Source organism: Rhinopithecus roxellana, chromosome 12, assembly GCF_007565055.1.
Source record: "Rhinopithecus roxellana isolate Shanxi Qingling chromosome 12, ASM756505v1, whole genome shotgun sequence".
Taxonomy (NCBI): Eukaryota; Metazoa; Chordata; class Mammalia; order Primates; family Cercopithecidae; genus Rhinopithecus; species Rhinopithecus roxellana.
Window position 1 is genome coordinate 34,367,374 of NC_044560.1, and position 21,936 is coordinate 34,389,309.

At 36.9% G+C, this 21,936-nt stretch overlaps 2 protein-coding genes across 4 annotated transcripts in view; one reads left to right on the plus strand and one right to left on the minus strand.

Moving 5' to 3' along the window:
- Positions 1-1,654: 1,654 nt before the first annotated feature.
- On the minus strand, positions 1,655-11,022 carry FPGT (fucose-1-phosphate guanylyltransferase). Of its 2 annotated transcripts, XM_010381107.2 has the most exons (4): positions 10,880-11,022; positions 9,087-9,254; positions 7,515-7,607; positions 1,655-4,519 (listed from the first exon to the last, which is right to left on the minus strand). In XM_010381107.2, the coding sequence occupies exons 1-4, from the start codon at positions 10,998-11,000 to the stop codon at positions 3,078-3,080; spliced, it is 1,824 nt and encodes a 607-aa protein (XP_010379409.1). In that variant the 5' UTR covers positions 11,001-11,022; the 3' UTR covers positions 1,655-3,077. The 2 variants fall into 2 exon arrangements, with proteins under 2 accessions (XP_010379409.1, XP_030768637.1); XM_030912777.1 differs by lacking the exon at positions 9,087-9,254 and having other exon boundaries at positions 1,829-4,519; positions 10,880-10,981.
- A 36-nt stretch (positions 11,023-11,058) lies between these two features.
- Positions 11,059-21,936, plus strand: part of LRRIQ3 (leucine rich repeats and IQ motif containing 3) — a 187,195-nt gene continuing 176,317 nt past the window's right edge. For both annotated transcript variants that reach the window (XM_030913592.1, XM_010381108.2), the window contains exon 1: positions 11,059-11,247. The gene's annotated coding sequence lies outside the window, so the exon portion shown is untranslated. The remainder of the gene's footprint in view (positions 11,248-21,936) is intronic.

The following is a 21,936-nucleotide window of genomic DNA, read 5'->3' on the forward strand; positions in this document are numbered from 1 at the left end:
ATGTGACAACAGGCGGTTTTGATTTTGGCTTTATTGCTGAATTTGGTAATCTTAACATTAGGAGTACTGCGTAGCTACGGAAGATGACTAGATCATCCGGGGTTGCGGGAATTAATCCTGGATTCATGCCATCAAACTTTTGACAATTTCAGAGTATCACTTGGATTTTTAAAGCTTTATTTCAATCAGTACACAGTGATACATATCTTTTATTTCTGCTTTGCTTAGAGAATAAATGCCTAAGGTAAAAGATTATTACCAAATGTTGAATTTTTCTCATGCCCTTGTTGACAGTTATTAAACCATCAATAAGTGTATGGATTATAGTTACAAACAATAGCAGGATTTGACGCACTTGAGTATATGATGTAAGTGCCATGATTTTATAAAAGTAAAAATTATAAAAGGAGACAAAATTTTTAATTTCAAACTTATACATGTAGGTCTTATTTTTCTATTGCTGTTAAAATTCAGAAAAAAAAACGAATCTTTATTGGGAGACTAAATGAAAAGCCTGAAAAATTAAGATTGTTACAAAATTTAGTCACTTCTTATCAAAAATATACTTCTCTCTCATCATGTACACTACATTCAGGGATTAAATTTAGGAGTGACTTACTTTTTGTTTTGTTTTGTTTTGTTTTGCCTAGATCCTTTTATTAAAACACACATTTACGTTAGAATCATTTCCTAATTCATCTTTTTTCTCCACATTTTGACATCACAGAAAACAGAATGTGCCTTACAAATGATAGTATAATAGCTATTAGTCAGGCAGCAATAGTCATAGAGTTGTTACTTGCTCACATGTGAACTTGGTCATATCTGTGTATATGAGTGTTCTTTCAGTTGAATTAGGTACACTATTGGTGGTATGTGTGTGCTACTGTACACCAAGCAATATATCTCAGAGCAAGAGATCTTGATAAGTCCTTTGAAAAGAACCATTTCAAAGCAACTAGAATCCATGCATTGTGCAGGATTATGCTTAAAATTCAGGTTAGGTAAAATACAGTATTGAGCACTTAATAAACATATAACATCCTCTGAACACTCTGCAAGTAAATAAATGTTAAACAACAGCTATCATATATTTTCTTTAAAAAGAATCTTGAAAAAGAAAAAAATAAACACACAAATACCATATTTGAGGGCTTCAGATGGTCACTTCTGGTTTACTAAACAATAATTTTCATATTAACATGTTAATATGATATCAATTTGTGACAAATCAATCACAGGTCTGATCTTCTAAGGACCTGTGATTAAACTGAAGCAAAAGTGAAACTGAGTTTTGTCAAACAGAAGGGTATCAAAACTTGCAGGAGTGTGGGTCTGCAGTTAGGTAAAAAAAAAAAATCCAGACATAAGTGCGGTAAGAGCACTCAGGAAATACAGCCTTACCAATAACTCTGAAAGCACAGAACGTACTAGGTGGACGTATGCATATCAATAGCTCTGAAAGTGCTGAAGAGTTTGAATGTGAAGCTGTAGAAATTTCTTGATGATATCTCAGTATTTTACTTTTTTGTTATTTTATATGTACATTCATTCAATATTTCACTTTTTTGTTATTTGATATGTATATGCAAGAGGGTTAAATAAAAATCTGTATTTAAAAACAACTAAAAGAGATCTCCAACAAATATGAAAATTTCAAGTAACAAAGCATTGTGTCATGTTTTATTGTGTTTTTCTTAATGGAACATAAAATAATGGTGATTCTTATAATTGATAGCACTTCAGATTTGGTAAAACTACAATTCTGAACATTTAGTGAATGACAAACACATAACATCCTCTGAAAAATCTGCAAGTAAATCAATCATTTTTAAACAATAGCTACCATGTATTTGTATCTTATCCTTGGGAAAACCTTTGGGAAAAAAAAAACGCACACACAAGTATCGTAACTGAGGGTTGTGCACAAGTTACTTCTAGTTTACCAATTTTTACATTGACATAAAGTAGCACAGACTAGTTATTTCATTAAAAAAAAACACACACACACTGACAAATCTTTTCTCTATTACACTTTAGTATGAAGACTTTTCACTTATATGCTTATACCAACATAGAAATACATAACTTGAGATTCCAGCCAATTTTTATTTTCTTGAAACTTTATCATCTGTGTATTAGATCTAAGTTTTTCTATTCTCCTGCCTGCTTCTTGATGTCTGCATTTGGACCAATTATTGTTTCTCAGCATCACCAGTGTGTGGACAAAAAATAAGATGAAAAGTAAATTCAGTTCATTTGGTAATTTCAGTTTTGTCAGAAGGACTGACAGGAGATAATACAAGTAAAGTCTATAGTGAAATTATATGATTATTGATGAATTTCAATTATTACTACCATTTTCCCCACAGATAACTGAGTTTTGTGTGCATATGTGTGTGTTTTCCTATGGAATGGAACATAAAGGAAAAATTTAAATATACACAAACACATGTTCAAGTGTATAATACATATGTACTTTTAGTTTCATTTTGATAAAATTAATGAGATATGAATGTTATCATCAATTTCAGAGGTCTTTGTATCTAGTTATTTATCAACTAAAATAATCACAATATATTGGGCACTGAGTGAATGTGTCGGCTATGGATTTGTTTCTGAAAAAGTATTTCTACAGTATTCCTACACTACTCTGAACTTCCTACAGTATGCCAGTTTTATTATTCAAAATAGAATTACAGTTGAGGAGAGAAGTGCCAGTGAATACTTAGAACTTTACTGGATCAAAAGCCTCAAAAAAGATGGAAAAATTCTAAAGATATGCTTAGAAAATTATCTTTAAAACTAATTATGTGAAAAAACAATGCTCTACAAATCAATCATTATTAAAAACTAAAATACTGATATACATCCAAAAAATATCTGTTTTCTCAACTTAGTCTTGAAATATTTTTCTTCAAAAATGATTTATATGTACTTTTGTGCTATTATTATTATGCTACAGGAATTACATTAATACAATTTTCATTGAGTTCAGTGAAACAAACAGCCTACAGAAAATACCTATCTCTGGAATGTTACTCAAAAAGGCAAAGTGTACAATATTTAAAATGTCTCTAAATCAAATCGCTTTTTAAACTGATTTCTAGAAAAATTTGTTCCCTGTAAGTTATCATATCTTCTACATCTTTGTAGATAAGCATTTCTTCAATGGACAACAACTTATAGCTATTCAGGCTGAATGCTGACTTGTTCTTAACAGCATTTAACATCTTTAGGGATGTTGTAACTGAATCACTCAAAGAAGAACAAACTGGGAAAATGCGTGCAGTCCACAAACTCAGACACGTCTTGTTACCAGAGAACAGTTCCTCTGTAACTTTAAGATTCCAAACCTCTAAGCATGACAGGAAACAGACTCCAAAGAATTGAAGTAACTTTATATCTGACAATGTTTTCACACTCTTTTTCAAGTTGTCCTGCACTCCAAATGCCATAGTTGAATACTTTAAGCATCTATTCATCTTTAAACTTAAGGAACACACAAAAGAATGTGCAGGGAGGGCAGCTTTTGTTGGGATATAAGAACCACTAATAATGCAGTTTTCCCCAACTGAAACATCAGGCCCCAATCTAGAATACTCCACAACTGAGCCAGGTGCTATAGAACATCTTGAATCCAGTATGCTTTGAATGATACAGGATGTTTTGCAAGAGCATTCTGGTATATCTGGAAAGATACTAAAAGTTATGGACTGTAAGCCGAGCTCTGACTTTAAACTGTTATCTGAGGTAAAGTAAAACAAATATTCTTCGGTTGTTCCAATGTGATAAAATTTGGAGTTATTAAGAACAATAACATTTAGTGATGTTCCTTTAAGAAGATGAAATATTCTCTGTCTCATTTCTACCAACTCTGACCCTTCTTTAACGACATTTGATGTGTTTCTGGTGTACTCCACAGTTGCTCCAGGTCCTAAAGCCTGCAGAAAGTCACCATAGGCATCTATTTCACAGCTCAGTGTGCCTATTTTTTCATAAAAAGCAAGTAACATTTTTGCTGATTTATGATCCATATAAAATAGGCTATCTGTGTAGACATAGTCAGAGTCTACTTTAAGATCGGCAATGTCACCCCCAGCAAAGTCCTGTTGACAAAAAATTCCAGGTCTACACACAGCATTAAATTGATACATATTTTCTATGCTGGGCTTATGAAGGAAACGATGGCAAGATCTATATTCAAGGTCTCTATGTTTTAAATCATCAAAAGGATCTAAGACAAATACTCCATGTGTGGTACCTATCGTCAAACTAGAAGGATGAGCTAAAGCGGTAAAGCCAGGTTTGTCAAACCTAATAAACTCAAATTCTCCAATACTATAAAGTTCAATATCATCTGCACAGGTAACCAAAATTCCAGGATTCATATGTAAGGGGAAATCAATGTACATGGCTAGTTTTAATTCTAGCATCTGGTAAATGGGGTTACCAAGAGGTAAAGCAGTGAAAATTTTTCCCAGAGCACTTGCATTTGGAAGTCGTTGACTGTAGCCACCTATAAAATTAAAACAAAATAACATTTAAAAATGTAGTATTGTTTATAAAATTTTCAAAACCTAGGGTTTAATAACCTGTAAGTTACAAATCAAAATATATTTAAAGATATTTAATATATACCATGTGTTACTGTAAATCAGGAAAGAATAATGAAATCTAGATTACAAATTCAAAGAGAAATTCTCTTGTTGCCATTTGATATAACACAATTTTAAAAACTATAGGTCAGGAAAAAATTTAAGATACCGTAGAATCTGTGAAATGTTTTGAATTACATGTATAACAAACAAGAAGGACCATGGCCCAAAACATGATGTTGTATCTACATTTTTTTTCTTTTTTTCTGAGATGAAGTCTTACTCTGTCACCCAGGCTGGAGAGCAGTGGCGCGATCTTGGCTCACCGCAACCTCTGTGTCACAGGTTCAAGTGATTCTCCTGTCTCAGCCTCCCGAGTAGCTGGGATTACGGGCGCCTGCCACCATGCCTGGCTAATTTTTGTATTTTTAGTAGAGACGAAGTTTCACCATGTTGGCCAGGCTGGTCTCAAACTCCTGACCTCAGGTGATCCACCCGCCTCGGCCTCCCAAAGTGCTGGGATTACAGGCATGAGTCACTGCACCCAGATTATATCTACATTTTAAACAACAAATTTCAACCAGGTTTAGACTTCTAATTAAGAATCTACTTCACAGAAAATAAAATTATAGAAAATTAATATACTAATGCTAAAATACAGTCATTTGCTTCTTCATAACATTTCGCTCAAAGATGGACAGCATATATATAGGTTGTCCCATAAGATCATAATGGAGCTGAAAAATTCCTGTCACCTAGTGATGTTGGAGCTATTGTAAAGTCCTAGCATAATGCACCACTCAAATGTTTGTGGTGATGCTGGTATAAACAAACCTACTGTGCTGCCAGTTTACTAAACTATAGAACATACAATTATGTATAGAATACAATACTTGGTAATAAATGACTATTTTACTGGTTTTTATGTTTACTATACTATACTTTTCATTGTTATTTTAGAATAAATTCATATGATATATACAAAAAAAAGTTAAGCATACAATGGCCTCTGGCAGCTCCTTCAGCAGGTATTTCAGAAAGCAGCATTGTTATAGGAGATGACAGCTCCTGAACTCTAGTAGGACTACAGAGGTAGAAGACAGTGATACTGATGATCCTGACCCACTGTAGGCCTAAGCCTACACTGTTTTTGTGTCATCATTTCTAACCAAAAAGTTTAAAAGGTAAAAATAAAAACAACGGAATAAACCCTAATGATATAAAGAAAATATTTTTGTACGGCTGTACAGTGTTTGTAGGTTGAGTGTTATTACAATAGAGTCAAAAAGTTAAAAAAATTAAGACGTTTATAAAGTAAAAATGTTATAGTAAGCTAAGGTTAGTTTATTACTGAAGATCAACAATACATGTAAAGCACTTGGCAGCACACAGTATATTGTTCCACAAAAGGGAGCTAATAACTCTCTATTTTTTCTTTTTTCAAAGACCAGTCAATAGTAAAGTTTAGTACTAAGAATTATCTATTTCCAAAAGCAAAAATAAAAAAAAAAAATCTAACTATGCATTTCCTGGTATCTAATTTAATTTTTACTAAACTGATAATAATTATTTTATTAAATAAAATTGTAAATTAGATTTTTTTTACACATTTTTAGTCTTCAAACCAGAACTTGGATGCTTTACTTTGACATCATCTTTACAAAGAATCATTGTTTTGTATGTAAATCATAAGAATGAGAAAGTGCTTTGGAAGCCATGTAGACAGACAACTCTAAAATACCTGTCCCTGGACTGGTGTCGGTTCATGACGGTTTTCATTAATCCCTTAACATACAGAGAAAAACAACAAAGGTTTTCATGTAACCAAAATTTTCGCACAACTAAATGTATTCAATTTGAAAGGTTTCTTTATTATGAGGCTATATCCTTCCTACTTTTCTGTGTTTAAAATGTCTTTTTTTTTTTTTTTTTTTTGAGACGGAGTCTCGCTCTGTCGCCCAGGCTGGAGTTCAGTGGCGCGATCTCGGCTCACTGCAAGCTCCGCCTCCCGGGTTTACACCATTCTCCTGCCTCAGCCTCCCGAGTAGCTGGGACTACAGAAGCCCGCCATCTCGCCCGGCTAATTTTTTGTATTTTTTAGTAGAGACGGGGTTTCACCGTGTTAGCCAGGATGGTCTCGATCTCCTGACCTCGTGATCCACCCGTCTCGGCCTCCCAAAGTGCTGGGATTACAGGCTTGAGCCACCGCGCCCGGCCTAAAATGTCTTATTTTATGTGTGTGATTTCTCTCTTACATATTTACTTGTTCACTCCGTATATTGTCACATTTTCCTTTTATTTTTAAGCATTGTGGCCTCTGGCTACCAATAATCACACAAAAATGCAAGATAAAAAGTACTGGCAAAAGTCTAGTAATGACAGTGTTAAACCAGCCTTCCCTCAAAGCAAGAATCCCCATTAAGGAAGAAAGAGCATTAGGTAAAATAGCTAATGCATACTGGCTTAATACCTAGGTGATGGGTTGATAGGTGCAGCAAACAACCATGGCACACGTTTACCTATGCAACAAACCTGCACATGTACCCTGGAACTTAAAATGTAAATTAAATTTAAAAGAAAAATCCCCACTAAAGCATTCCTGGGAACTATTCATATTTGAATGAGTTGTCTTAGGAAAATAATTTTCTATATACATACCCAAAAGAAAACAATATTTATAAAAGGTTGACGATATATGTGATCTACAATTTTACGAGTAACATTTGTGAAAACCACTATACTACTTACAACCTAAAAAAAATCATGAAAATCATGAAATATTTGTTTTCAAAGCAGAATAACTTCAAAGATTTTTTTTAAAAAGAAGGAAAGTGTTTGCAAGACAGAAAAAAGTCTCTAAAGTATTAAAGGTGAAAGACTAAAAAGAAAATGTAAATTAGTAAAGTATAACATTACCAGAGTGAATCAATAGGATGGTAAAAGAATTCCATTTATCTCCATATAGCTTTTCCAAACGTTGAAGGGCACAAAGTGTTGATCCTCCATTTCCTTAAAAACAAAGTTAAAAATGCACAATTTATTTAATAGAAACCTACTAAAACTTTGTCATGATGGTAAATTTAGGTGTTATATCACCTTGAGGATTTGCCTTTCAGGAATAATTAAATAGATGGACACCAAAGGTATTGGCAATAGAACAAAATTAAAAATGTCTCATAGCAAACAACCAATCAATAAATTAGCAATGAAACCCAGACAACAACCCTCAGTAATAAATGATGAGGTAATATTCTCCCCAAAATAGTAATTATAAGAAAGAAGAAATAAATTACACAATCTGTAACATTAGAAGACTGATAAACATAAGCATTCATACAGAGTTACAAATCACAAAGCCCATTTAAATTCTCCCAAATAACACAATCAACAACACAAGTTAAGAGTTCCTTTAGAAAAAAAGATTTTTAGAACTTGAATTCCAAAAAAAAATCTTAAATATAACTACCACACTAGTTATCTTGGGCCAGTTATTTAACTCTCAGTACCTCAGATTCTCATCTACGGAAATAATATGACGCCTGTAATCCCAGCACTTTGGGAGGCCGAGGCGGGCGGATGTTGAGGTTAGGGGATTGAGACCATCCTGGTTAACACGGTGAAACCCCGTCGTCTCTACTAAAACAAACTAACAAACAAAAAAAACTAGCCAGTCGTGGTGGCAGGCGCCTGTAGTCCCAGCTACTTGGTAGGCTGAGGCAGGAGAATGGTGTGAACCTAGGAGGCGGAGCTTGCAGTGAGCCAAGATCGGGCCACTGCACTCCAGTTTGGGCAACAGAGCAAGACCCCATTTCAAAAAAAAAAAAAAAAAAAAAAAGAAATAATAAGAGTACTGACCTCATAGTTGTAAGGATTAAAAGAACATTGGCTAATTAGAATAATGCTAATGTCATTTACAGATATCCTATCTCTGGTATCAAGGGGCTTTAACTTTAAGTATCACATAGAAAATAGCCTTCAGAAAAACAGCATTTATTTCTATCTGCAATGGAAGGTCAAAGTGCAAAGTTGACCTAAAGTAGGGCTTTCAAATATATGTATTATGATATTTAAGCCACGTGACAGTGTTCTTTTGCATTATGTCCTCAAAAGGCCAAGAGTATTTTTTCCCACTACTTTGCTTTCTTCATGTAAACTGCTGGAGGAACTTTGGAGTGGAGAGGACCTTAAAAGCTCTACTGATAAGGTCCAAAGAAGTATTCCTATCTGAGTAGTGTAAATTTCATAAAAACTAATAAAATTATCTTTTAAGTAACATTCTGGAAGTTTTTCAAGGTAAGTCATAATGGGTAAGAACAGTTGCTATTCCTTTTATCTTTCTAAAAAAAGTGAATTTATGTTCAAATTTTAAAGTTTATAAAGCTGTGGGTAGAGATATGCAGTTTATACACTGTAAGTCACAGAAAAGCTTTTCTTCAATGATTATTCCGCTTAGGACCTATATTACAAATCTGACCATAAAGCGCATACCAATTTTGGCTTCAGCAGGATCTACAAAAACGTGATACTGAACTCCAAGGGGTAACTCCTTTCTTTTCAGCTTTTCTGACAGCTGTTGGTTGTAAGCAAGTTCCTGTTTTTCATCAGCCGCTGTTATTGCAACTATGTCCCAGAATTCTCCAGGTGTTACCAGTTTGCCTATTTGGAAAAGGCAAGCAAATGACAATAAAAATTATCAGAATTTTCTAGTTGCCATAGGTTTGCCTACTTAGGAAGAAGAAAAAGAAGGTAACATCTATTACCATCTTCCAAAATGTATCTTTGGCTTTTGAGAGTTAGGGAATAATCAGTGGTGCATTAGTATGATTCAAAATAGTTACAATGAGGACTGTTCACAAGTTCCTTTTTTTCTCTCTTTTAGATCACTCCCTCTTTTTATGGTCTACAATCCAATTTAATTATAAATGCTGAACGATATAATGTTTCTTGATTAAGAGAGCGACTTTTAACTTGCCAAAGACTATCGCCTCAATTCTTCAATAAGAAGAGGAGACAAACAAATCTCCAGCGTTGCAAATCAATTCTTACGTATCAGGGACACTTAGTGTTAGGTGACTGAGACAGACACAACCCAGGCCGGGCGCGGTGGCTCACGCCTGAAATCGCAGCACTTTGGGAGGATGAGACTGGCAGATCACGAGGTCAGGCAATGGAGACCATCCTGGCTAACACGGTGACACCCCGTCTCTACTAAAAATACAAAAAATTAGCCGGGCTTGGTGGTGGGCGCCTGTAGTCCCAGCTACTTGGGAGGCTGAGGCAGGAGAATGGCGTGAACTCGGGAGGTGGAGCTTGCAGTGAACCGAGATAGAGCCACTGCACTCCAGCCTGGGGGACAGAGCGAGACTCGGTCTCAAAAAAAAAAAAAAAAAAAAAAAAAAAAAAAAAAAAAAAAAAAAAAAAAGACACAACCCAAAGATCCATTCCATCAATGCCGCTGTTTATAAATGTGGGTACTTTATTTTCTATTACTTTAAGATAAACCATGCAAACTTACATAGGCTGTTAGAACATAAAATTCTGGATAACAGAAAGTCTCAACTTTCTGATGACATCTTTAAAAGACAGTCTGCACTTTTAGTAGACAGTTGGAATCTCTTTATTGATAAACAAAATGATTTATCGTTTTAATTAGTTAACAAACAGAACCCGTCAGCTAGAATCTAATAGTACTGAACATTTTACTGTTATCCAAGTATTAGTCCCAGTATTTTTTAAGCAGTCACTGCATCAGTAACCACTTTTATTAGCCAGTTGTACGGGGATTAAGTGGCATAGCCAATTTTTTGATAACAAATTTCTTCCTTTTTTTAATCCATAATTCCTCCATGCTCTCTTACTTCCTCAACAAACGTTTACATTACAGAAGTAGATGAATGTAATGTAAACAGTGAAGTTTACATTAGGGGGCTGGGATCTACTCACAAAGGTCAAAATACTGTGCTTCATATCTTTTAGACTTATTTAAAGTAACTTTTATTAATGAGCTAATCAATGCATAACTTCACCAGATTTTCTTTCTTCTTCTTCCTCCGCCCTCATTTTAATATCTATACTACTAAGAATAAGCAACAAGCATGTCAAGCAGGGACAATGAAAAGAATAAAAAAACTCAAAAGGATTATTAGCTAGCTACTCCTGGGGGGCGTCACAGGCCTGCAGATGAGAGGCAGACGGGAAGTGACAGTCCAACAAACCTCCTGGCACGCAAAAGCACCCTCCCTCTGCATTGCCCAGGAGAACTCGTATGCCTTCTCTGGTACCTCTCAGTTCGGAAAACCTCCGCAATTTTCGCTGGGTGGCTTCTCGCAGCGATACTTCCGGAGGGTCCCTAGCAGCTGCCATAGCCCCACCTTCCCTGAGACCGCGCCGCACAGCACGCATGCGCCCTGGGGTGCGCCGCAGTCCGGTTATTTCTGGCCCGCCCCCTCCGTGCGTCCCTCACGTAATCACGCCCCGGAGCGCCTTAGTTCGCTCCCTCCCGGAAAACCATGATGTGGTGAACCTGGATCTCTTCTGGTTTCTCTAGCAACGGTCTCAGGAGCAGATGGCCATCCAGCGATTTGTCTGACTGTGTTGGGTCTGGGCCACTTGTCTCCAACTCATAAGGGCTTGCGGCCCAGTTGACCCGGTGAGTGGTTCAGGTTGGGTTACAAAATTGTTAGAACCGACCCGCTAAGGATAAGGCGAAACTACAGTCTAGTTTCCCAACTTTCACATCAAAGGCGATTCCTCCTAACTGGTGATGTGTTTCAGCCTGGAGCAGTTCCCCAGGAGATACTGATAGAAGATCTCCCCCATCTGTCCTTTCCCCCCGCCACCCCAGGTCATCTGGAGCCATCTGCCCCCAACCCTGGGTCGTGATAACGTACACAGTCTGAATATTTAAAATCTGTTCTTTTTAGGAACCTTAAGTTTGTGGTTCCTAGAGAGTGAGCCACCTTTGGAAATTGTATAAAATTCAATCCGCAACCAGGCTCCAAATATTTTTGATATTTTGGTTTATTTTCTGTCATTCTTTTGTATATGCAGATTAATCTAGAATGTTCAATAGCATTCTTAGAAATAAGTCAGTCTTTTTAGGTGTATTTTGGGTAGCCATGTAGAGGTGTTCCTGTTGTAGAACACCACGTTTATTAGTTTTACAGATCACTTCATCTTTACACAGAAGAAAACTGAATCAGGGAATAGTGACTTAGTCAAGCTATCACAATTAGTAATAAAAGATTTAAGAAATATATTTCAATCCCAAACCCAGAAATTGTGCTATTTCATCATACCGTTTGATTTTTTGAGAAGATTTGTCTGTATCAAGGCCTTCATTAGGTACATAGGCATTCAGGGCACCATAAATTTACTTAGTTTTTCTTCTCAGACTTGTTATACAATCGTGTTCTAATAGTGGAAGCATTTGGATAAAATGGCAGATTAGATTACTCTTTCATAGTTTTATCATTTAAACATTTTCATTAATTAAAAAACGGTATCTTACTGAAGAACATTTAGCAAATACAGAGACTTGAGTGAGAGTAACCAAAAGAGAAGGTAGCAAGAGAAGGTCAGAGAGGGAACAAAGGGCCATAGAAAGAATTTTGGGTTTTACTCTTAAGGGAAACAAAGCCATTGCAGGGTTTTGAAATGATGTGCCTTGTGTTTAAAGAGATCACTCAGAGATACGAGAATAGATTATAATGGGGGATGAGGCAATGATAGAAGCAGGGAGACTTGCTTGGAGGCTACTCCAATATTGCAGGTGAGAGTTGGTGAAGTCTTGACCAGGATGGTAGCAGTGGGGATGGTGAGAAGTTGGTCAGATTCTGGATGTATTTTTAAGACAAAAACAATAAAATGTGCTGATAGAATTAATGGGTGTGGACTGTAAGAGAAAAAGAGGAATCAAAATGACTGCCTTGGGATGGCCATCAATTAAGATGGGTAAGTTTCTGACTGAGGAAGATTGTTGGGGTAATAGAGTCCAGAATTTGATTTTGGACATGTGGAATAAACAGACATATGTGTGTGCAGTGAATACGTAAGAGAAGTTTGTGTGTGTATGTGTCTGTATGCATTATATATGAGTCTAGAATTCAGGAAAGAGGTCTGGGCTAGAGATACAATTTTAAGAATTGTCAGCAAGAAGATAGAATTAATTTTAACTGTGGAACTAGGTGAGGTCCCAAGGGAATGAAGGTCAGCAGAGCCTATATGTCTGGGGTCTGTATATTCTAATAAGGTGAAATAAACAAGAAGTAACCAAATAAAATCATCCAGTGGTAACAGTTGTGAGGAGACAAACGGAGTGATGTGTTAGATTCTATCATACAGAATATTAAATAGAGTATTTCTTGGATCTGGGATGGTGTCATACAGAATATTAAATAGAGTATTTCTTGGATCTGGGAAAGATGGCCATAGAAATGGGAAATTATATTTTCTCAATATGACTATATCGTGCAATCAAAATTTGCTGGAAATAAATATACCATATTATCAGCTATGGGTTCTGTTCTCTTTTCTTTCTTTTCTCAAATTTTCGTTAATATTAATTTTTAAGTAAAAAAACTAAAAAACACTGTATATATGAGTAGGAGTAAATTTCCATGGCAGTTAATTGTTGGGGGCCAAAAAAATCTAGAGATTTTATTTAAGTTCATATTCAATATAATAAAACAGTGCGATATGATTGTTTAACATCTTAAGCTACTAGAGTATTATTTTACTAGAGTATTTGCCACAGAGTTTTTCCATTTATCAGAATATTTTCTATTTATCAGAATATTATTTTACCAAAGTAAAGTATATCAATCCAGCCAAGCTGTAAGCCCATTAATTCTGCACAAATCGAACACATAGGAAATAATCTATTCAGTTTTAGATTCCACATTTTTAAAAAGACATTGAACATACTAGACTATAATAAATTGAAAAATTATATTCTGTGGAGGCATTTGGGCTTTTTATTTCTTGGAAGAGCTGCCATAAGGAAGAATGAGATAGATTTTTTTAAACAACTTTATTGAGGTACAGGTTTAGAACATTTTCATCCCCCCCATTAGAATGCCTTCTAACCCATTTACAGTTAATGCCAGTTACATTGTTTTTTTATTTCTATAGACATAACTATGACTGTTGTGTGGAAATTATAGAGAAGCATGTTTTAATTTTCCCCCCTTCTTTATAGGAGGAAGTTGAAGCCAAATGAATAGGGTCCTGGATTATGTACTGTGGAGCTCATAGTGCATGCTGTGGTCAGGCCAACCTAGGACTGTACTTGTTTCCAGTCCTTGTTCTTCATGGCTCTGTTTAACCACTGTTTCCTCCTGCTACCCTTCCTGACATGCAACAAAAGCAAAACTTCTCTTTTTGCAGTTTGTTTTATTTGAATTTATTTACTCAGCTAGCCTGTTCTCAAGTTATTTCTTAAATATTTTTTTTCTCACTATGCCCTGTTGGAGGAACCCTCATATCCCTCAACTTTCCGTAGTTCAAGGAAACATTGTCCCACCCTTGAACTTTTATTATACTTCCTCCCTTAGTATTTTGTGGAATTTTTTTTTTTTTCCAAATGGAGTTCCCCAGTAGTGTAATCATAATCTACTTTGTCCAAATACCAGCATGAGGTTTCGGGGAGGGGAAAGGGACAGGGAGAGGGCAAGTACTTGAAGAATATAAATTAGTAGAGTCAAGAATTAAATTTTAATTAATGTAATACAATATTTATGACACTTAAGAGTAAGGTATTAATGGCTTAATTTTAGGAGATCCAAAATCTGTTCTTGAAAACTAACCAAGTAGTGTTTTGGGCTAGAAGAAATATTTGTTGTACTAATTTCCTTATTAAGAGGTTGTGATTTTTGTGCAGATTATTTTCTGTGAATGCTTTTATTAATTTTGACTGTTTAATATCCATCTTCTGGCTCACTACCTTTTAGTTTTTTAGGTTTATGCTTTTGCAGTTTCCAAATTGGAATAAAAATACAAACTGAAAAATGATGTCTCACAAAAGCTTTTTTTCTGAACAGAAGTATATAACCTTCTGAAATTTAAAAAGCCAATACATTTAAATAAAAAAGTTATAATTACAAATGAATCCTGATTCCTTGTTCTGAATGACTTTTCACGTCATTTGAAAACATATAGAATATGCCATGAAAATATGTTTTGTGCTATCAAGGTTATTTATATTAACTTAAACATGCACTGTATTCTATGTTCATTTTCCAGGACACATGTACTGCTCTGACTGTTCTACTAGACTCTCCCCTTCTTAATTTTTAAAATATATTTTTTCTGTGATATAAAATCATGGCAATTCTTTTATATTTTTAGAGACAGGATTTTTATTTTTAGAGACAACCTTTCACCCAGGCTGGAGTGCAGTGGCAGATCATAGCTCACTCCTGGACTCATGCATTCTCTTGCCTTGCCCTCTCAAAGTTCTGGGATTATACAGGCATGAGTCACTGCACTGGCCTATGGTAATTCTTTATTAAAATAGTCATTACTTAACAAATCTGTTATCAAAATAAAGAGTATTTAAAAAATATAATTTCTTTATTTTATTAATAGAGATGAGCTTAATATGTTGCAGACATTCTAAACTAAAAATAAAGTTTGTAATCACAATATGTATAAAATATTACCGATTGGAATCCTTACAATTAGATTTTCTAAAAACTGAAACTTTTCATTCTTTTTTTATGATTTGATTTTATATGCAGATATCTTAACAGCTGTTGTGATAATTCTGGAGTCCAGTATTCAGATTTCCATTTAATATTATAGTTCATGCTTATAAAATAAATTACTTTCATGTAGACCATCAAATCTAATATTTTAATATATTACTTAAAATAATGATGATCTGTCTTCCTAGTACCTAAAAGGTTCAGCGAATAAATTTTAAGTCTAAAGGTACACTCAGCAAAGGCTTTGAAAATTTTCTTTTCAATATTTATTATGTATCACATTTGGAAAAGAAATAAATATACAAAATAAATATTTTTTACTTCTTAATATTTAATTTAAATATATTCATGAGTTATAACCTTGTATAGTTACACTTAATGTGTTTGCCATCAAAGTTGGGAGTAAAGATGAGGTATAACTGATGGGCATTTTATTTTATAGAAATGGTTTATATAGTGTGATTAAAATGTATGATAATTTTTTTTTCTTTTTTTTTTATTTTATTTTATTTTATTTTATTTTATTTTATTTTTTTATTTATTTATTTATTTTTTTTAATTATACTTTAAGTTCTAGGGTACATGTGCATAACGTGCAGGTTTGTTACATATGTATACTTATGCCATGTTGGTGTGCTGCACCCATCAACTCGTCAGCACCCATCAATTCATCATTTATATCATGTATAACTCCCCAATGCAATCCCTCCCTCCTCCCCCCTCCCCCCTCCCCATGATAGGCCCCAGTGCGTGATGTTCCCCTTCCCGAGTCCAAGTGATCTCATTGTTCAGTTCCCACCTATGAGTGAGAACATGCGGTGTTTGGTTTTCTCTTCTTGTGATAGTTTGCTAAGAATGATGGTTTCCAGCTGCATCCATGTCCCTACAAAGGACGCAAACTCATCCTTTTTTATGGCTGCATAGTATTCCATGGTGTATATGTGCCACATTTTCTTAATCCAGTCTGTCACAGATGGACATTTGGGTTGATTCCAAGTCTTTGCTATTGTGAATAGTGCCGCAATAAACATACGTGTGCATGTGTCTTTGTAGTAGAATAATTTATAATCCTTTGGGTATATACCCAGTAGTGGGATGGCTGGGTCATATGGTACATCTAGTTCTAGATCCTTGAGGAATTGCCATACTGTTTTCCATAATGGTTGAACTAGTTTACAATCCCACCAACAGTGTAAAAGTGTTCCTATTTCTCCACATCCTCTCCAACACCTGTTGTTTCCTGACTTCTTAATGATTGCCATTCTAACTGGTGTGAGATGGTATCTCATTGTGGTTTTGATTTGCATTTCTCTGATGGCGAGTGACGATGAGCATTTTTTCATGTGTCTGTTGGCTGTATGAATATCTTCTTTTGAGAAATGTCTGTTCATATCCTTTCCCCACTTTTTGATGGGGTTGTTTGTTTTTTTCTCGTATATTTGTTTGAGTTCTTTGTAGATTCTGGATATTAGCCCTTTGTCAGATGAGTAGGTTGCAAAAATTTTCTCCCATTCTGTAGGTTGCCTGTTCACTCTGATGGTAGTTTCTTTTGCTGTGCAAAAGCTCTTTAGTTTAATTAGATCCCATTTGTCAATTTTGGCTTTTGCTGCCGTTGCTTTTGGTGTTTTAGACATGAAGTCCTTGCCCATGCCTATGTCCTGAATGGTACTACCTAGATTTTCTTCTAGGGTTTTTATGGTATTAGGTCTAACATTTAAGTCTCTAATCCATCTTGAATTAATCTTCGTATAAGGGGTAAGGAAAGGATCCAGTTTCAGCTTTCTACTTATGGCTAGCCAATTTTCCCAGCACCATTTATTAAATAGGGAATCCTTTCCCCATTTCTTGTTTCTCTCAGGTTTGTCAAAGATCAGATGGCTGTAGATGTGCGGTATTATTTCTGAGGACTCTGTTCTGTTCCATTGGTCTATAGCTCTGTTTTGGTACCAGTACCATGCTGTTTTGGTTACTGTAGCCTTGTAGTATAGTTTGAAGTCAGGTAGCGTGACGCCTCCAGCTTTGTCCTTTTGACTTAGGATTGTCTTGGCAATGCGGGCTCTTTTTTGGTTCCATATGAACTTTAAAGCAGTTTTTTCCAATTCTGTGAAGAAACTCATTGGTAGCTTGATGGGGATGGCATTGAATCTATAAATAACCTTGGGGAGTATGGCCATTTTCACGATATTGATTCTTCCTATCCATGAGCATGGTATGTTCTTCCATTTGTTTGTGTCCTCTTTCATTTCACTGAGCAGTGGTTTGTAGTTCTCCTTGAAGAGGTCCTTTACATCCCTTGTAAGCTGGATTCCTAGGTATTTTATTCTCTTTAAAGCAATTGTGAATGGAAGTTCATTCCTGATTTGGCTCTCTGCTTGTCTGTTACTGGTGTATAAGAATGCTTGTGATTTTTGCACATTAATTTTGTATCCTGAGACTTTGCTGAAGTTGCTTATCAGCTTAAGGAGATTTTGGGCTGAGACGATGGGGTTTTCTAAATATACAATCATGTCATCTGCAAACAGGGACAATTTGACTTCTTCTTTTCCTAACTGGATACCCTTGATTTCTTTCTCTTGCCTGATTGCCCTAGCCAGAACTTCCAACACTATGTTGAATAGGAGTGGTGAGCGAGGGCATCCCTGTCTTGTGCCAGTTTTCAAAGGGAATTTTTCCAGTTTTTGCCCATTCAGTATGATATTAGCTGTGGGTTTGTCATAAATAGCTCTTATTATTTTGAGGTACGTTCCATCAATACCGAATTTATTGAGCGTTTTTAGCATGAAGGGCTGTTGAATTTTTTCAAAAGCCTTTTCTGCATCTATTGAGACAATCATGTGGTTCTTGTCTTTGGTTCTGTTTATATGCTGGATTACGTTTATTGATTTGCGAATGTTGAACCAGCCTTGCATCCCAGGGATGAAGCCCACTTGATCATGGTGGATAAGCTTTTTGATGTGCTGCTGAATCCGGTTTGCCAGTATTTTATTGAGAATTTTTGCATCAATGTTCATCAGGGATATTGGTCTAAAATTCTCTTTTTTTGTTGTGTCTCTGCCAGGCTTTGGTATCAGGATGATGTTGGCCTCATAAAATGAGTTAGGGAGGATTCCCTCTTTTTCTATTGATTGGAATAGTTTCAGAAGGAATGGTACCAGCTCCTCCTTGTACCTCTGGTAGAATTCAGCTGTGAATCCATCTGGTCCTGGACTTTTTTGGTGGGTAGGCTATTAATTGTTGCCTCAATTTCAGAGCCTGCTATTGGTCTATTCAGGGATTCAACTTCTTCCTGGTTTAGCCTTGGGAGAGTGTAAGTGTCCAGGAAATTATCCATTTCTTCTAGATTTTCTAGTTGATTTGCGTAGAGGCGTTTATAGTATTCTCTGATGGTAGTTTGTATTTCTGTGGGGTCAGTGGTGATATCCCCTTTATCATTTTTTATTGCATCTATTTGATTCCTCTCTCTTTTCTTCTTTATTAGCCTTGCTAGCGGTCTGTCAATTTTGTTGATCTTTTCAAAAAACCAACTCCTGGATTCATTGATTTTTTGGAGGGTTTTTTGTGTCTCTATCTCCTTCAGTTCGGCTCTGATCTTAGTTATTTCTTGCCTTCTGCTAGCTTTTGAATGTGTTTGCTCTTGCCTCTCCAGTTCTTTTAATTGTGATGTTAGAGTGTCAATTTTAGATCTTTCCTGCTTTCTCTTGTGGGCATTTAGTGCTATAAATTTCCCTCTACACACTGCTTTAAATGTGTCCCAGAGATTCTGGTATGTTGTATCTTTGTTCTCATTGGTTTCAAAGAACATCTTTATTTCCGCTTTCATTTCGTTATGTACCCAGTAGTCATTCAGGAGCAGGTTGTTCAGTTTCCATGTAGTTGAGCGGTTTTGATTGAGTTTCTTAGTCCTGAGTTCTAGTTTGATTGCACTGTGGTCTGAGAGACAGTTTGTTATAATTTCTGTTCTTTTACATTTGCTGAGGAGTGCTTTACTTCCAATTATGTGGTCAATTTTGGAATAAGTGCGATGTGGTGCTGAGAAGAATGTATATTCTGTTGATTTGGGGTGGAGAGTTCTATAGATGTCTATTAGGTCCGCTTGCTGCAGAGATGAGTTCAATTCCTGGATATCCTTGTTAACTTTCTGTCTCGTTGATCTGTCTAATGTTGACAGCGGAGTGTTGAAGTCTCCCATTATTATTGTATGGGAGTCTAAGTCTCTTTGTAAGTCCCTAAGCACTTGCTTTATGAATCTGGGTGCTCCTGTATTGGGTGCATATATATTTAGGAGAGTTAGCTCTTCCTGTTGAATTGATCCCTTTACCATTATGTAATGGCCTTCTTTGTCTCTTTTGATCTTTGATGGTTTAAAGTCTGTTTTATCAGAGACAAGGATTGCAACCCCTGCTTTTTTGTGTTCTCCATTTGCTTGGTAGATCTTCCTCCATCCCTTTATTTTGAGCCTATGTATGTCTCTGCATGTGAGATGGGTCTCCTGAATACAGCAGACTGATGGGTCTTGACTCTTTATCCAGTTTGCCAGTCTGTGTCTTTTAATTGGAGCATTTAGTCCATTAACATTTAAGGTTAATATTGTTATGTGTGAACTTGATCCTGCCATTAGATATTAACTGGTTATTTTGCTCGTTAGTTGATGCAGTTTCTTCCTAGCCTCGATGGTCTTTACATTTTGGCATGTTTTTGCGATGGCTGGTACCGGTTGTTCCTTTCCATGTTTAGGGCTTCCTTCAGGGTCTCTTGTAAGGCAGGCCTGGTGGTGACAAAATCTCTAAGCATTTGCTTATCTGTAAAGGATTTTATTTCTCCTTCACTTATGAAACTTAGTTTGGCTGGATATGAAATTCTGGGTTGAAAATTCTTTTCTTTAAGAACATTGAATATTGGCCCCCACTCTCTTCTGGCTTGTAGAGTTTCTGCCGAGAGATCTGCTGTTAGTCTGATGGGCTTCCCTTTGTGGGTAACCCGACCTTTCTCTCTGGCTGCCCTTAAGATTTTTTCCTTCATTTCAACTTTGGTGAATCTGGCAATTATGTGTCTTGGAGTTGCTCTTCTGGAGGAGTATCTTTGTGGCGTTCTCTGTATTTCCTGAATTTGAATGTTGGCCTGCCCTACTAGGTTGGGGAAGTTCTCCTGGATGATTTCCTGAAGAGTGTTTTCCAACTTGGTTCCATTTTCCCCCTCACTTTCAGGCACCCCAATCAGGCGTAGATTTGGTCTTTTTACGTAATCCCATACTTCTTGCAGGCTTTGCTCATTTCTTTTTCTTCTTTTTTCTTTTGGTTTCTCTTCTCGCTTCATTTCATTCATTTGATCTTCAATCGCTGATACTCTTTCTTCCAGTTGATCGAGTCGGTTACTGAAGCTTGTGCATTTGTCACGTATTTCTCGTGTCATGGTTTTCATCTCTGTCATTTCGTTTATGATCTTCTCTGCATTAATGAGTCTAGCTGTCAATTCTTCCACTCTTTTTTCAAGATTTTTAGTTTCTTTGCGCTGGGTACGTAATTCCTCCTTTAGCTCTGATAAGTTTGATGGACTGAAGCCTTCTTCTCTCCTCTCGTCCAAGTCATTCTCTGACCAGCTTTGATCCGTTGCTGGCGATGGGCTGCGCTCCTTTGCAGGGGGAGATGCGCTCTTATTTTTTGAATTTCCAGCTTTTCTGCCCTGCTTCTTCCCCATCTTTGTGGTTTTATCTGTCTCTGGTCTTTGATGGTGGTGACGTACTGATGCGGTTTTGGTATAGGTGTCCTTCCTGTTTGATAGTTTTCCTTCTGACAGTCAGAAGGACTGTCTGTTGGTCTGTTGGAGATTGCTTGAGGTCCACTCCAGACCCTGTTTGCCTGGGTATCAGCAGCAGAGGTTGCCGAAGATAGAATATTGCTGAACAGCGAGTGTACCTGTCTGATTCTTCCTTTGGAAGTTTCCTCTCAGGGGTGTACTCCACCCTGTGAGGTGTGGGGTGTCAGACTGCCCCTAGTGGGGGATTTCTCCCAGCTAGGCTACTCAGTGGTCAGGGACACACCTGAGCGGGCAGTCTGTCCGTTCTCAGATCTCAGCCTCCGCGTTGGGAGATCCACGGCTCTCCCCAAAGCTGTCAGACAGAGTCGTTCGCGTCTGCACCGGCTCCTGCTACTTCCCCTGTTGGTCTTCAGCTGTGCGCTGTCCCCAGAGGTGGAGACTACAGAGACAGGCAGGCTTCCTTGAGCTGCTGTGAGCTCCACCCAGTTCAAGCTTCCCAGCGGCTTTGTTTACCTACTTAAGCCTCAGCAATGGCGGGCGCCCCTCCCCCAGCCTTGCTGCTGCCTTGCGGATAGATCGCGGCAGACTGCTGTGTTAGCAGTGAGGGAGGCTTCGTGGGCGTGGGACCCTCCCGGCCAGGTGTGGGATATATTCTGGTGTGCCTGTATGCTTACAGCGCAGTATTGGGGTGGGAGTTACCCGATTTTCCAGGTGTTGTGTGTCTCAGTTCCCCTGGCTAGGAAAACGGATCCCCTTCCCCCTTGCGCTTCCAGGTGAGGCGATGCCTCGCCCTGCTTCAGCTCTCGCTGGTCAGGCTGCAGCAGCTGACCAGCACCGATTGTCCGGCACTCCCTAGTGAGATGACCCCAGTACCTCAG